This window comes from Canis lupus, chromosome 10, assembly GCF_048164855.1.
Source record: "Canis lupus baileyi chromosome 10, mCanLup2.hap1, whole genome shotgun sequence".
Classification (NCBI taxonomy): domain Eukaryota; kingdom Metazoa; phylum Chordata; class Mammalia; order Carnivora; family Canidae; genus Canis; species Canis lupus.
Window position 1 is genome coordinate 47,632,363 of NC_132847.1, and position 16,746 is coordinate 47,649,108.

At 36.7% G+C, this 16,746-nt stretch overlaps 1 protein-coding gene across 11 annotated transcripts in view; it reads right to left on the reverse strand.

Moving 5' to 3' along the window:
• Positions 1 to 875: 875 nt before the first annotated feature.
• LINGO2 (leucine rich repeat and Ig domain containing 2) overlaps positions 876 to 16,746 on the reverse strand; it is a 1,123,953-nt gene continuing 1,108,082 nt past the window's right edge. For all 11 annotated transcript variants that reach the window (XM_072841607.1, XM_072841608.1, XM_072841598.1 and 8 more), the window contains one exon: positions 876 to 10,686. In XM_072841607.1, the coding sequence (XP_072697708.1) occupies positions 8,831 to 10,651 (1,821 nt within the window). In that variant the 5' untranslated portion in view covers positions 10,652 to 10,686 and the 3' untranslated portion in view covers positions 876 to 8,830. The remainder of the gene's footprint in view (positions 10,687 to 16,746) is intronic.

Below are 16,746 nucleotides of genomic sequence, written 5' to 3' on the forward strand. Positions count from 1 at the left end.
TATCTGCCTTTTATTATTTCTCTTAGTTGTATGTGTGTGTATCTGCTTTGAAATATATGTACTACTTAGATTTATTGACAGGTCCCAACATTCTGACCTACTCAGATCAGAGTATTATGCAATAAAACAATGTCTACATAGTTATACCAACAGGTTTCCTTCTCAGTCCAATTTTTTGATAGAAGGATATACTTTTGCATGTAGTTGTCTAAAAGCACTGATGAAAAGCACCACAGTGACAAGCTCTAGAAACCAGTGTTTTCAGGTTTTCTACCAGTTAGTAGCAGAATTTCTAGGTGAATTTCCTTTTAGAAATTCCACTAAGGTTTCTCAAATCCTCCTTTACTTGGCCTTATGCCACCTAAATCTGCATGTCCTAGGTTTTAGTTCTGACAACAAGGTAATTAAGAGTATTGGTTCTTTTTTTTTTTTTTTTTTTTTTTTTTAAGAGTATTGGTTCTATAATAAACTTATCTGCCTTAAAGGGAGTAGGTAGGAATCAAAGTATTTATTTTGACTATATTAAATGACAGAAAAATTAACATCCAGCCAGCTAGAGCAGTATGCTCATAACTGAGGAAAATGGAGAGGGAGGGGCGGGGAAACCTCAGAAAGAAAAAAGCTATGATGGGCTTCCAAATTTACATAGCAGCGCATGGCCAGAGTGTCTTTGTAAGTAGAGCCAGAAGACGGGCTGCGTTAAAAGTACATTCAGTTTTCATTTAAAAATCTGACTTAGTGATGTTACCTTCTTCCCACTGTAAAAGAAGTCCCAAAGTACTAAAATCATCTTCTTCCTTATCAGTGTGTTTACTGGCCAACCTAACTTGTGATGTATTCATTGGCAGAAGGGTATGCTCAACACGTTCATGAAATTCTGTTCATGGATAATTTATTTTAGTCACATAGTCACATAGTTTAATAGTGTAAAATGAAAGTCACATTGTCAGGATGGGACTCTTACCCAAGCAGCTTTGGCATGAGTAAAAAATCTTCAGGGAGAAGGAAATCCCTCTCTGGTGGCAAGCTCTTCATTTTTCAATTAAAGAAGCAATTCACCTGCTTCATATATGTGAATCTTGTCCTATATCAAGACTTCCAGGTACTAGTCCTATCAGTTTGGTGCCTTCTCCTCCACTTACTCCTTCCCAGGAAGGTATCTAACAAGCTACAGAGCAAGAAGGTGGTATCATAGGATGATAGCTACCTGAGCACAGCTCCCTGAAGCCCATTCCCTTAAGTACTAAAGGTGAGGAGAAACAGAGAGAGAGAGAGAGAGCCCCTTTGTGTTCAACAGAAAAAGTGCCCAAGTGCAGTTTCTACATTTTTAATTCTTTCACTCTTTAATGCTAGACAGCCTTCTCTTCCCTTGTTACCAATTTGCCTGAAGACGAGTGATCTTTCTTTGTAAAATTTGTTGTGCCTTCCTATCTTATAGGATAGTGTCTTGAATCACTGATAGTTGGCTGAGTGAAAAGTAACTGAGAAAAACTAAATGTTTTCATGCCTAAAGTCATGCCCATTACTTGCTCATGTAACCAAGTCAAATGAATTTGATAATTTTTCAAGTGATACAGGATTTATCTTCACTAAAATAGATTATTTTTTCTAGTGTGTCAATATTACTTATATTGGGGTATCCAGCAGACCAAACCATGGCCTCTTGGTAATTTTGCATAGGAAGAGCCTAACAGCTTGGTTTCTGATTTTTGCTCTGAGTGGTCTCCACCCCCTGGCATTAGAATCAGATTCCACTGGATCTGCTTCTTCCTTAACCGAAGATTATTAGATTATTTGATCTAGTAACAGTGCTAAAGATAGGTAAGCAACCTTGTGTTTCTGATAAGGTTTATATAACCTGCCTCTCTCAATAAGGAAATTTTTTTCTGATGTATGATTCCAGTTGCCTTTTACTACATCTGTTAATAATACCCCAATGGATTTAACTGAGATGTCAGATGCTTAAGCCCTTTACATCCATAAAGAAAACATGTTTTCTTAACTTATTTTACGTATTAATAAAATAAGTTAATTTGTTTTACATGTTAAAAAACATGCCCACAACAATAAATCAATAATAGTCAATAAGACACCAACCTAAATTGAGATACTTCTGTCATGAGCACTAAATTTTGAGAATAAAAACTGTCAGGCATTTAAAAACACCAAAAAAGTTTGGTAGGTTATTAGTAGCTTCCAATCATGGGATGTTCCAGAATAAGATTTTGATAAAAAAAAAAAAAAAATCAAAGAAAAGCACAGACACACATTCTGTTTTTTTCTTTTTCCCTCCTGCTCAAGCATATCAGTTTTTAAAACACTTATATTTTAAACACTTAAATCAAACCACCCTCTCCCACATATTTATATATGTATATATAAACAAAAGCTTTTAAATTTTGATTTTGGGCATTCCAAACAGGGAAAAAAACAAGACAATTGACTTGCATATCAAGCAACCCATGTGTGTAACACGCCTAATTTTATAACTACGGAGGAAAAGAATATGTTTTCTTCCAAGTAGCCTCTAAACGAAGTTTGTGACTCAGTTCCCATCTCTTACTATCACATAAATTTGTATATGAATCAGTGCCTTGCTAAACACATATTGTTACAAATAATATGAGAGGTTTTTCTTCATCTTTGCAAGTTAATCTCCTGCTTAGTCCTTATTGTTGATTATGTGATATTATGGATTGTACTGATTATATTGTAGTGGAGATTAAAGAATTAAAGCAGATTAGAATAGGAGGTGTGCACCCAATGAAGAAAGTTAAAATGGCAACAAATTTCTGGATTTCGTTGTTGTTGTTCCTATAGAGTAGACATAAAATCTTTGACCCATTTTCAGTATAGAAAGTTATCTTTTGAACTTTACTAGAATTAATACAGCTAGCCAATTTTAATAGAATGTAAATTTGCATTTCTGTTGTCTTCTAATGGCTACTTTGCATATTAAAGGTAAAGCCTTCCTTAAAATATGCAATACACTCTTGATTATGCCAGCTCTTTTCTCATTCTGCTAAGACTATAAATAAAGCTTCTATTTAGGGCTGGCATTATATCAACCCACCTGCTTCTAGAAGAGAAAAAAAAAATAGAATCACTCAACCTGCAGAGTGCTGTCAGCTTGTGATTATGTGAATGGTAAGGTTTAACTATAAAGTGTTATGTGAGATAGGCTGGAGCTTTTTTATTTATTTTTTATTTTTTAAAGCAATTTCCACTTTAACAATTACCCTAAAATTTCTGAGTACCAATGAAGGAAGACATCCCTGGAGAGAGAGCATTCATTGATGAGGTGTGACAGCCGCAGGGAGATGACACTGCAGAGGAGGGCAGAGCTGGAGAATGAGGGATTATTTCAATTGTGGTCTCAGGAAAGGAGGCAGGAATGGGGGATACCAAAGCTTTCCTCTTTGTGGGCTGTCTCAGGGGACTGTGTAGTCCCTGCTCTCTTCCTCCTTCCCATTCGGGATCTTCTCCAGGGAGATGGGGGCGGAGGAGGGAAAGGTGGTGTTAAAGATCTTGGCAAACCGAGAAGGGCAGTCCGCGGCACATGCATGTGTGTCCTGATCAGATTCCCGTATTTTGAAAGAGGAACATCAGCTCCAGGTCTGTTTTAGGAAAATAAATCTCTTACAAACCTCTTCATCTTATATATATATAATATATACTTATATATCTATTTGCTGCAAACATTTTATCATAGGCAAAACTAACACATGATGAACGGTTTTCATTCTCTATCATTTGTTTGAGAAGTAGAGCCACATTGCTCCCAAAACAGACCAACCAATTTCAGATTTGAAAACCCATCATTGTTGATTTAAAGTGTAGTTTAGTTGGTGAAACCTTGCAAATCTAGACTTTTACAGCCTCTAGACCCAGTTTTGTTACCTTAGCTGAATATCACAGCAAATCAGCTATCATTTTGATCTTATAGACTTAAATTGTGAAGTTGTCCTTTCCCTGTCACCATACTTTCACTGCAGTGAGAATGAGAGTGCTCTCTTGGGAATGGCTTTTGAAGGAGCTAAGGGGACAGTAAAAGATTCATCAGGTGTTTGCCAAAACATCAGGCAGGTACCTAACCAATGAATGTAATTCTGAGATCAACAAGCCAGATAATACTTCATTCCTCAAGGCTTCCCACACAAAAAGGCAAAGAAACTTTAAAACTCCTCAATCAGAAACTATCAAGGATTTTAGCAAAAAGGACAGAGCTCCCAAAGACAATGGTGGAAAATCCATGGAAATAATCAGGCATATGATATACTAGTCCAATGGGGAATGTTGCTAGAACCTAATCTTAGTAATAAAGAATGATGTATCTTTACCTAAGTACCAAATAGAATGAATTAGTGTATCTTTACCTAAGTACCAAGTAAAATGAATGACTTTGGCCCCAAAGGTCCTGTTACTCAATTCATATGCTACAAAATCCATTTGGAATAGATCGTATGAGCTACATAAAGGTGACCAGTACATAGGAAACAGGGATAAAACAGAACCTAAATTTAAAGATGAACATGATTTAGGGTTCTTTCTCAGAAGATAGTAACTATAAATTTTATCAGTAGAGGATATGGAATTAAAATGGATCCAAGTATCTCCTTCTAACCTTTCTTTAAACCCTCAATAATGTCTTTTTGTCACGTCTTAGTCTTCTATGCTGAAAATGATGTATTTTTTTCCTTCCTAGAAAGCATCATGACATATTACCTGTTGCTGAACAGCTTCTGAGCACAGTCCCTGAAGTTAAATGTTTTGACCCAGAGAGGAAGGGAGAACCTGGAAGGGTAAGTTAATTTACATGAGGCTGTACTCAATTTTTTCTTCTCCAAGATCATATCCTCTCTTTTGTACTTTCTAAAATAGAAATATATTTATTCCTACTTGAGTCATGGAAAGTGACAAAAGTCAGGCTTCAATGCAGGCGAGATTTAAATAATCTTTTTTTTTTTTTTTTTTTTAAAGTCATAGAAGATTATATAACTTCTGGGCTTCTCTGAGAACTGAGGAGAAAAAATCCTTGACAGAACAATGAAAAAAGAATTCATCCTTGACACTGTAGAGCAAATCTGAATGCCTTCATACTACTGGGGAGTTGTTGATGATAATATTTCTGGGAAGCTTGAGCAAAACCAGAAATTTGACAAATGTCCTCAGGAACTAGGATGTGTAAATCTTGGCAATTCTTGGTTTTCATTTTCAGATTTTGAGATTATTTGGAAAGCTCATAGTTATAAATGCAATGAAAATGAGATGAAGTTTTAAAAAGTGAGTACTAGGAGAATTTGGACAAGTAGAAATCCCTTACTGGGGACACTAAACCAGATTGTTAGGTGAATTACCTTACTCTGGTAATAAGCATTTTAGGCATTTGGAGACATGGACCAATTCTCTCAGACTTTTAGAGCTCTAATCAGAGAATTTGTTCTTCTAGAGGTTTAATGCCTAGAGAAAAATAAACATTTATGTAAAATGATTTATTTATATATGTGTATGTATACACACACACACACACACACACACAACATTCAACACACACACAGGAATTGGTCAACACAGAACTAAGTGCTGAGCCAAACAACTGTATTTCTTCTTGGGATACTTTAAGACAAATCTCCTGGAAAGAGGTTGACTCAGAGAGGTCTACCTAGGAGAGAATTTAGCCCATGTTCTCTCTGAGCTGTTATTCTCTACCATGGTCCACTTTTGCCATAACAAAGAGGTAATTTAAAACCATAACGGAACATTCTTTGTGTATAACTACGTACTAACCCCTAGTATTAGATAATGGAACCCATGGTTGAAGCTTTACAGATATACAAAGGAACCCAAGATCTGCACTCCTAGTGAGAATGGAGAAAATTAAGTAACCATTTAATTACTGTAAGTCCATTACTGTGATGTTTCTGGCGGAAAGTAGCAGATTCTCCTAGAAATACCTGGCCAATACATTCTTATGATCAGATCACTTGTGCAGCTGATATATTTTTTTGGAATCTATTGGAGCCCCATTCACATTGTAATTTTACTCTTCAGTGGAAACACTAAGTTTAGGAATATTTCAGAAGAGCATTATTTTAGTCCAGTGTTGACCAAACTGGGTTTGACAGAACGCCAGTTTTTTGAGATGTTAACAGTTACATCAGAAAAGGAAGAGCTTTGCACTCAAATAAATTATAGAGAAACCCTAAGGTGAGCAATATTAAACAGAATTATTTTTTACAGGACTTTTTTACAGAGGATTAGGCTCATGTATATTTTGAGTGTCAAGAGGTGGTTAAAGAACACAGTGTTTTCCCAATTTAGTAGTCTGTCCAATCTTTTTTTTGGAGGAGTGCTTATTAATATCTTAAATACCTGTTCCACAGATAAGAGTATGGAAGCCCCTGAAAGAATAGTCTCTCTTCTAACAATGGAATAATCACAAAATCTCTTAACTTAATCTTTTCACGGACAGGTTAACTTTAATTCAATTTCATTTGACTAAAATATTTTTGGTCAACTTTTATTTTAACAGAAAATAGCAGTTATCATCACAAAGCCCTTTTATTAATTGCTTGATGTTTCTCTTATTGTTGGACAATTAGTTGCAAATACAATGTTGCAAAATTAAGATGAAATATTTTCTATTAAGTTCTGGAAGACTAGCTCTCCACTTTCTCTTTTCTGTTTGAAAGACCCCATTCCACCTGCACACAAGAAATAGAAATTGCAGAGAAGTCTTGATTTGTATTATTGGATATGTAATATAAAGTAATTTCCATAAGTGGAAAATGAATTTCTAAAAGATCTATGATAGTCATTAGGAAAGTCAAATGAAAAATGACTTAAACAGGCAATTCTTCAATCTTTCTGTCTCATTTCCACCCTTTATTAAGGGAGAAAGGGGCTTAACTGTGCTACTATCCAATTGGCAAAACAATTTCTGGACCTGTCACTTTTTTATTGGGGTCAATTTAATTTTATCAAAGCTCCTCAAAATTTCAAATGCTTAAAAAAAAAAGCCAGCTTTTTGAAAGTCAAACCCCCAGGCAGATCTGTCAAGAAACAAACCTCAGACACTTTCCATTCACTGTCTAAAAGAGGGCTCCTTTTCAGGTACCTCTCAAAACGTACAAAGTATAGACATTTCCTATCTGTCCTTTGCTGATTAAATAGATCACATTTCTTGAATACATTCTGTATTCAGTGCTTTTTCAGATCATATGAATATATGCCTTGAAAGCTTCACCAAACATTTATCTGAATGGAATTATGTCTTATTTGAACCACGTCACTGGTGGTAGTGGCTGGATGCCATTAACAAAATGAAACAAAACTCTATAATGCTTTAACTTTGAGTAACAATCGTTAATACAAATTGAATTGGACAGATCCTTGGGTCAGAGAGGTAAAAGTATCTGCACAATTTAACCTATTTGTAGGGCTCTTGAAATTAGTTTTTTCCTCTACTGAGTAGAGAAAAAACTTAAGTGCTTTTTAATTCACCTTGTTCTCCTCACCTCTTTAAAAATGAGACAGACTCCTGTGTACACAAGATAATTTTTAAGCTAAAAAGAAGGAAAAAACTCTGAAGTTACCTATTCAAGGTAATACTGTACATACAGTAAATATTTGAATAGAAAACATCAGAGTGGTAGCTGGATATTTCCTTTGGCCATAATCCAGCCTTCAAGCAACTATCATTATAACAGATCCTTGGTTGTGTTAATATCACGTTGTGTCTGTATCACCTTGGTTTGTGTCAGCATCTGAGAAGGACTCCTTTTTATCCACAGGGCTTTTATACATTCCAATTCTTGATCTCCACTACAAGGTAAATATTACCCTATAAGTATGTACAACAACTATGTGCTCTTCCTATTAACCCATTAGTAGCAACTGATGAAAGTAAAACCAAGTTGTGTTTAAATGGACCATCTTCATCATTAACACCTACCTTGCATTTTACAGGTACAACTAGTGGCATATAATCTTCCAGAGAAACCGAGGGCTTTGTTACAGTAAACTGGTCCAGTGTGATATCACAAGTATAAAAAATATTCCATTCTGTATCAAAACTAGGCACATGCCTTTATTTATAGTAACAGAAGTTAACAGAGTTGAGCAGTTTTTCCTTGGGCCCTATTTCTTGGCTTCCTACATCAGACAAATGCATCATTCTGCATATCTCCGCCCATAGCTCCAGGGATCTAGTCTCAGGGTCATCTCTATGTAAAGGAAAGTGAAATCACACTTGGATCTATAATGGTGAGTAACTAAAAGCACAACCTCTCATTCATATTGCTTTAAAACATATACAGCATATATGTTTCAAAAAAAGAGTAAAGAATATATTGATTTCTTTGTGGTGCTGAATCAACAATATGGTATGATGCAAGGCTTTAACAAATGAGAATCATAGATACAAATTTTTCTGTAGAGTATGTTTTAGACAAATGCGTCTTTTTAATATGTAAATCCTACATTGTAGGTTGTTCCTTTTTTTTTTTTTTTTTCTTTTGTTTTTGCAGTGGTAGAAAATGTTGAGTAACTGTCCATGAGCATGAGCCAAAGGTTCAGGTTCATTACTGAGATCCCCAGAATGCCAATATTTGCAATGCAAACAATTAGTATCCCACTGTGAAGGGCTCTGACATATGTCTGCCTGCCTCTAGGTGGAGAGTCTCCATGAGAAGTCCTCCTGCTTCCATGGACCCTGCTTTGACACAGGGTCAGCTGCATGAGGCCACCTTTTACCCTAGTACTTTACTGTGCCAGCTGTCTCACTGGTTACCAACGACGACACAGAAACAAGTGTGTGAGTAGTAGACCCTCAGATCATTTTCATGTTGAACCTCCTGGGTCCAGCCACCTCCCCTTCCACAACAGCACCATTGTTTTTTCGGGGCACGTACTCGAGGTCAATGCTGTTTTTGTGCTTGCCTTTGCCTCGGCTCCACACAAAAAGGAGGAGGAAACAAAATAAAACCACTCCCAGGAATGTGAAACAGCCCATGGCCGTAGACACCAGTATTGTTTTAAGGTCCAGGGAAAAGGTATTGGCATTGGTGCCATTGGACATGGTGTCATTGGAGTCCGTCATGTACATAGGGGTCCTGTTGGCATAAAGGAAGCGGTCTGAGGTGAATCCTTTCACCGTTAGAGAGGCCGTGAAGGTGTCATTCCCTGCAGCATTGCTGGCGATGCAGACATACATCCCGCTGTCTTGATCCTGGGCAAAGCGGATTTCCAAGGTGCCATCGCCCAACACAGTGGCTCTTCCATTGGACTTGGTGGTGATAAAACGCCTCCGAGGTGTCACCCAGGAAATCACAGGCTGAGGGTCTCCATCAGCGCTGCATTCGAGCTGGACCGTCTGCCCTTCATCCACTAGCAGATGCTGCAGCTTCTTGTCACGGATTTTGGGTTTTTTGCAGGTGAAGTAAAAAGAGAGGGCAGTGCTGTGGAAATCCTTGAATGATCTCTCACGGATGGTGTCAGGGCCGGCACACATGGGCTGCTGGCCCCCAAACTGCAGTGTGGGATGCCGCTGCAGGATCCAGAGGAGACGGCAGTCACAGGCCAGTGGGTTGTTATTGATGCTCAGGACCTCCAAAGCCCTAGGGGAGGAGAAGACATTCTCTTCCAAAGTTTCCAGTAGGTTCTGAGACACATTGAGCACACGAAGGAAGCGGAGCCCTTGGAAGGAGTGAGGCTCAATGGTGCGGAGCTGGGCGCCCACTATGTGCAGCTCCTGAAGGCGGATCAGCTCAGAGAACATGCCAGCTTCGATAGTGCTGATGGGGTTGTAGGAGAGGTTAAGGTGGGTCAGATACACCAGATGTTTAAAGGCAAGGAAGGGGACTGTGGACAGGTTGGTATTGGTGATAGAAAGGGATGTGAGGTTGAGACCATAGAGGCTATTGGCAGGCATCATATCCAGTAAAGGCCAATAGTCAATCTCTAGATGTTTCAGGTGGAACAGTCTTTTAAAGGCATACACGGGCATATTGTTGATATTGAGATGCTTCAGATGTAGGCTAATGAGGCTGCGGAGGTGGGAAAGGGCTTCTGTTGGTACTGCTGTTAGGTTGCATTTCTCCAGGGTGAGCTGCTCCAAGCTCAGCAGCCCACTGAAGGCTCTGTGTGATATATAAACCAAATCATTGTCCCCCACCTCTAGAGACTTCAGGTTATGCAGGTCCTGGAACATGTAGTCGAGTAAAATGACAATCTTATTTTCACTAATGTCAAGCTTGGTGAGGTTGGATAGTCCAGTGAATACTCCCAAAGGGACCAGTTTCAGGCGATTGCCTTTCAGGCGAAGAGAACGAAGGTTAAAGAGATTGTTAAAAGCCCCTGGCTCCACATTGGCAATGATGTTGTCACTCAAATCTATCTCCTCCAGCAGAGGATAGGATATGAATTCCTCAGGGTTGACACTTTTCAGCCTGTTCTTGCTGAGGTCCAAGATTTTGGTCTCAATGGGAATGCCCTCTGGGATGGCGATCAGCCGCCTTCTGTGGCAGCTAACAGATTTGTTCTGGGCAGAGCACTCACAACGAGCAGGGCAGCCAATGGTGGATCCCATGAAGATTAACACCACAGCCAGACCCAGGAATGGCTGCCAACATGATATGGCCGTGTGAAGCATGACTCCACCTCTTCGTCTATACCTTGGTCACGGGCCTGCAGGAGAAGGCAGGAAGAGAAGACGGGTGAGGACATGGATAGGTAAATAAACATAATTAAGGAAGCAAGTACAATGGAAAGGACCCTGGACCAAGAATCATGCTGATCTGGGATTAAACCCAAGAGCTGCCCTTCTTAGCAACATGGGGTAAGTGGTTGCGCTTCCTTGTACTTTGGTTTTCTTGGCTGTAAAATGAGGATGACAGTAGTAACAGCATCCTAGAATTATGGCAATGTCAGCATTTAACAATTATAAGGAGATTAATGCAGTGTCTGGCACAGAGTATGAGGCACCGAGCATACATTTTATGAAAGGCTCTATTTTGAACTCAGACTCAAGCAACAGAGGTCAATGGCTAAGAGGAAACCTATTCAGTTTGTATCAGTGTCTGTGTCTCTGATGTTGGGATATCATCCTCTGTTCAGAATGAAGCTAATAGAAGCTTCATTCGCTGTCAGGCTCTTAGGTTCAAAGTACAAACCAAGTTACATTCAATATGAGAGGTTGAGGCTTTATTTCTTTCATATATAAACTTTCTATTAAAAGCTTTCAGTTAGAAGGTATACATCCTTCAGAATTCAGTACATCTTAACTTATGAAGGAATTTTCGTTTTTGAGGTAAGCAAAAAGATCCTTAAAATCTCTTTGTATTCATTGTGTTTGTTATAGGAAAGAAACAGAATCAAGGCATCATAGTGGATATGATGATGAAGATGCTGTAAGAATGGGAAGAGTTGTAATTTTAAGGAAAAATGTTTTTAAACAAAAATGAACTATCCTTTCATATTTAAATTCAAACCCAATGAACATGTTCAATTGAACTTAAATAGGTATCAAATGGTATTGGAAAGGAGGATGCTTTAACTGTAGATAATTAAGCAGACACTGAACTTACTGAATTGTTCAACTGAATAGTATGAGGTGTGTTGTTGAGCTTTGCTTCTTGACATGAGATCCTGAGGGGTACAATTCATCCACAAATGTCATATTTTATACAAGTCTCAGTAGTGTAAAACAGTATTTTTAGATAAAAAGGTATTTGGTCAACTTCAGTATTCACTCCTAAAAGAGCATTTGAAAGTGCAATTCTCTATTCAGTGTTTACATATATGTCTATGTCCACATGTAAAGCCATGTCTTCATCTAAATAAATATATCCATTAAAAAACAACAACAACTAGGATTAAACCTAATGGTGAATCACTAGAGAAATGCCCCCAAATGTGTAAGAACAAGGCAAAGATTCAGACAGTGCTAGCAAAATCCATTATACAGGAACATAGGAGTTGGTATTATGGAAAAGATGTGGTAAAACTAGCATTGTTTGTAGATCAAACTAACGTCTAAGGAAATTACCTGAAAAGTTATTAGACTAGAGGAATAATTAACGTGGTACAAAATAAAAACATCTAGAAAATATCATCACAAATGATTAGTCATGGCATTTCTGAAAAAATTAAATTCCTTAGAATAAATTTAATGAGAAATACACAGAATATAGCAAGTACTCAGTCCTAAGAAAACAAAACTTATCAAAAAGAGACCTGTACTATGTATTTTAATAGCTTCGGTATTACTGACATTGTTTTTCAAATTCAAAAATATTATCTCTTTGATCTGTGTATACAGTGAGAAATTCTAAAGTTCATTTGAAAGAAGATAAATACGAGAGTAATCAGAAATATTAAACAATAGTAATGGCAACAGACTTACCCTACAAGATATTTAAACATAAGTTGCAAAATTACATGGTACATGAAAATACAGTCAGTGAAACAGAAAGTAAGGAATTCACATATAAATATATTTGAAAAGTTAGTATAGGTGAAAGGTGGCATTTATTCAGTGAGAAAGATATAAATGATTGGCTAGATATTTAGTGGGAACAGATACACAACTTCACTCAGTCCAAAAAATAAATTCCAGATGAATTAAGAGCTAGAATGCATGAACAAATAATCTATTAGAAGAAAATTCAATAATTTTGTAATAGAGTTGAAAAGCATTTTCTATGAATAAAGCCAGAAACCATGAAAGAAAATGATTTGATTATATGCATTTAAAAAATAATAGCATAACAAGCAAATAAACAACATACATATTCAACACCCAAAGACAATTGTCAAATTGGAGAATATATTTTAGACTCATAATAGACAAGGAATTAAAGATGGCACTAAATCAGCAGCTCTTATTAATTAACAAGGAAAAGAAGTAAATGTCAATAGAAAATAGGCAATGAATGTAATAAACACTAAAAACAGTTAATATATGAAAAGATGACCAATCTCACTAGAAAGCAAAGAAATGCAAATTAAACAACAGGAGCATATCATTTTTACCTTCGGGATAAACAAAGTTTAATCCTTATTTTTACCCAGAATTAACAAGAGTAGAAGGAACTGATGGAAGAAATAGAAATTGATACAACCTTCAGGAGGTTCCAGGACAACGTAAGGAGATTACTTGATAAATTAAACTAAATATATCTTAGTTCAACCATGTATGTATCCCTTTGAACCATTTCCCCCCCTAACTTTGAATTTTTAAAAGCTACTTTATTGAGGGATGATTAACATACACAAAACTGTATATATTTAATGTATACAAGTTGATGAGTTAGGAGATAAGTAGACATCTGTAAATCTATCACCACAATCTGTGCCATAAACATATCCACTGCCTCCAGAAGAGGGTGGATCTGATGAGCTATTTTTTTTTCCAAAAATAAAAGGAAATAATTGAACTAATGTGCATAGATGTGTGCTACAGGTTCATTGGGATTCAGTTTCTTTACTTTTCTTATCTTCCTAAGGTGGAGACCTAGATCATTGATTTTTGGACCTTCATTTCTAATACAAGCTTTTAAAACTATAAATCCATGCATTGCTCAGTTGCATTTCAGAAGTTCTAATATATATACACATGTGTGTGTATATATGCACATATATATATGTATAACTTATTCAGTTAATACATTTTTATAATTTACTTTATACTTCTTTTTTTTGACTGATGGATGGTTTAGGATTGTGTTAGCTTATTCCAAGTATGTAGTTAGATCTTTCCTAGAGTCTTACTGTATTTTATTATTTAATTCTGTTATGGTCAGAGAACTACTCTGCAACATTTCGATCCTTTGAAATCTACTGAGATTGTTTTACAGATCTTTTATCACTAGAAAGAGTCCATCTTTGTCTCTAGTAATACTCCTTGTCTTCAACTCATTTTGAATGATTACTGTGGCCACTCTAGCCCTCTTGAGCTTAATGTTCTCATGGTATATCTTTTTCCATCCTGTAACTACAGAGACACAAATATGTTGAGAATTAAAGAGTTTATTTTATATCCCGCATGTGGCTAGTTTTTGCTTTTCAGTCAGTCTCACAATCTCTGCAACCTCTGCTATTTGTTAGATTGCTTTATCCACTTATACCAAATGTAGTTAACTAAAATGATTGCATTCTGGGGTGTTATTTTGCTCTTTGTTGTCTATTTGTCAGTCTTTGAATTTTTTGTTCCTTGTCTTTTTCTAGTTAATCTGTCTTTAGTATTGCATTTCAATTCTTTTGCTTCTCTCTATATGTTTATGTACATTACTGGTATTTGTTGCTCTAAGGATTATACTATACATCTTTAATGTATCACAATCTACTTCAAGGTGTCATCAATTGCTTCAGGTAAAATACATAGTAGCCTGGCAACAGTGTATTTCCATTTTTAGCCCCTAGCCCCCACCATCATCCTTCAGGGAGAGAGATATATCGAGTTATTGGCAAAGAAAACAGGAGTACAAAGGCATGGAAGCAATGGGAACCCTCTGTGATTGGAGAATTAAAGTTGTCCAGACTGGATGGAGCAAATACAGGAGAGAAGTGGAAGAGAGGTTGAAGAAGTAATTAGAGAAATGATTTACAAGGGGCTTGTAAACTGTAATAAGCTGTTTTCACTCTATCCTGAGGGCAACAGCAAACCATGAAAGTGTTTTATGCAAAAGAGTGATATGATCAGATTTATATTTTGAGAAGATTAATCTCATTGCAGCATGAAAAATAGATTTGCAGGAGGGAAAAAGTTGAAACTCTTGCAGCTGTTGTATTAATTCCAGCCAGAATAAAAGTGGTCTCCATTAGGTTCATAAAAATAGGGTTGGGTAAATGGACAGATTGAAGGTGTGTTTTGAAGCAGAAAAGAAATGCTTTAGTTATACAGGGGCAGTAAGGGATGTAGGAGAGGAAGATGCCAAGATGATTTCTAGTGTTTTGTCAGCTGAATAAGGCTGGGTGTCATTCACTGAGATGACAAGCTTAAGGGTAGGAACAGGATGAGGAACTCCAGGTTTCCTCAAATGTCCATCAGTGGAACAACATAGGTGGGTTCTCTGGGCAACTTAATGATGTATTTTACTCCTTAACAACAATATTTTTCAAGTACTTTTAAAGTATTCCTTTGGTAGAAGAGGGAAAATATACTTTCTGTTCCACTTATAGAACTCTTCATGTCCAGGATAATAGTTGGATTACGCACTCTGTACCCCTTAGTTTATTTTGAATTGATGGTAAAGAGTGTGTTATTTTTTTTTAGAAATTCTACTGGAGAGTTTAATCTTCTCTGGCAGAGTTTGTCCAATCTGCATATCACCAGCTAGATAAGGAGGTAACTGGCATCCTCCTTCTGATTTATTTCAGTAATGCTTTAGGGAAAGTTTATTTTATTGCTTGGATCCCTTAATCTGGCTGAGTGTGTCTAACATATGGAATGACAGTATCTAATTCAGTCATAGCTGCAATTTAACCAGAAAGGAGTGCAACTAAGAGGGATAGTATCTGCAAATTTTTCCTTAAAAATTGTGTTTTTTGTTTGTTTGTTTCGAAGTAAATGACCATCACAAAGAAGGATGGATAAGTACTTAACAAGCAGGCAGCAGACAAGCTCCCTTCAGACCTAGACTACCTTTCCTGTTCTGCTACTGGCTTTCTATGAGGCAGAAGTAGATACTTTGGGGCCATATCTCATCATAGTTCTTTTATGCACTTTGAAAACTGTGTAGGAAGGTTGTGCTTTATTGTTCTCATCACAAATATTTTTCATTTTTAGTCTAGAAGGGCCAACTGCTGACTCCATTTAGCTTTCACTGTCGGCAGAAGCCTTACAATCAAAGCTTTCTTGTCATGTCTGACTGTGACCAAGGTTTGACAAGATGAACTTTGTTTCATTAAGAATAAAGCAGGAACTAAAATCTGTAGGGAGCTGACTAGGGCCTTTCTATTAATTCTGATCAAAGGGGCTCTCAGGTACAATGATTATACCTTTCTAAACCTAGTATATGAAGTTGGATATTTTCATACTTATCCTTTTTGTGTGCTGGGTATTTATTTTACTGCTTGTCCTATTAATGTAAGAAAACAAAAACATCAGGAAGTAGACTTAAAGAAGGAAGAACAGAAATAGCAAAAATTTGGACCCAGAAATACCTGGCTCCAAGTCTAGGTTGGACTTTTGTTAGCTGTGGGACATAGGTAGGCTGATGATGGCTGTGATTCTTAACTCCTCTGTTAATTTGTGACAGTAAAGCAGAATAAATGCGAGGATTAAGGATGGTACATGTAAGCTGCCTACTACATAAATAATAGTGGTCATTATCAATTTCTTTAATGGGATAATGGTTTGGTTTGTTGAGAAAGCATGGTAGAGAAAGACATGGATTTCCTCTGAGTACAGATCAGGAGAATATTGGAGAAAAATGTCCTCAAACAGATGACACAGTGATAAGAAGAAATGGAAAGCTTTAAGCAGCCTTCATTTAAAAAAAAAACAATAAAAGAAAGGGATGATAGTTGTGTGTGTGTTTTTTTAAAAAAAAAAAGTTTAAGAGAGAAACAGTTGTGTTGATAGATGATAAGGTAATGATAAATTGCTTATACTGGGAATTCTATGATTAATTTAGTTCTCTGACTGGCAACTGAAAAGGGAACAATACAATAAATGGAAAGCACAGAAATCTCTAAACCTTCAAACTAGCTAATTTTTTAGGATAGGATTTTTTTTCCCAGTAA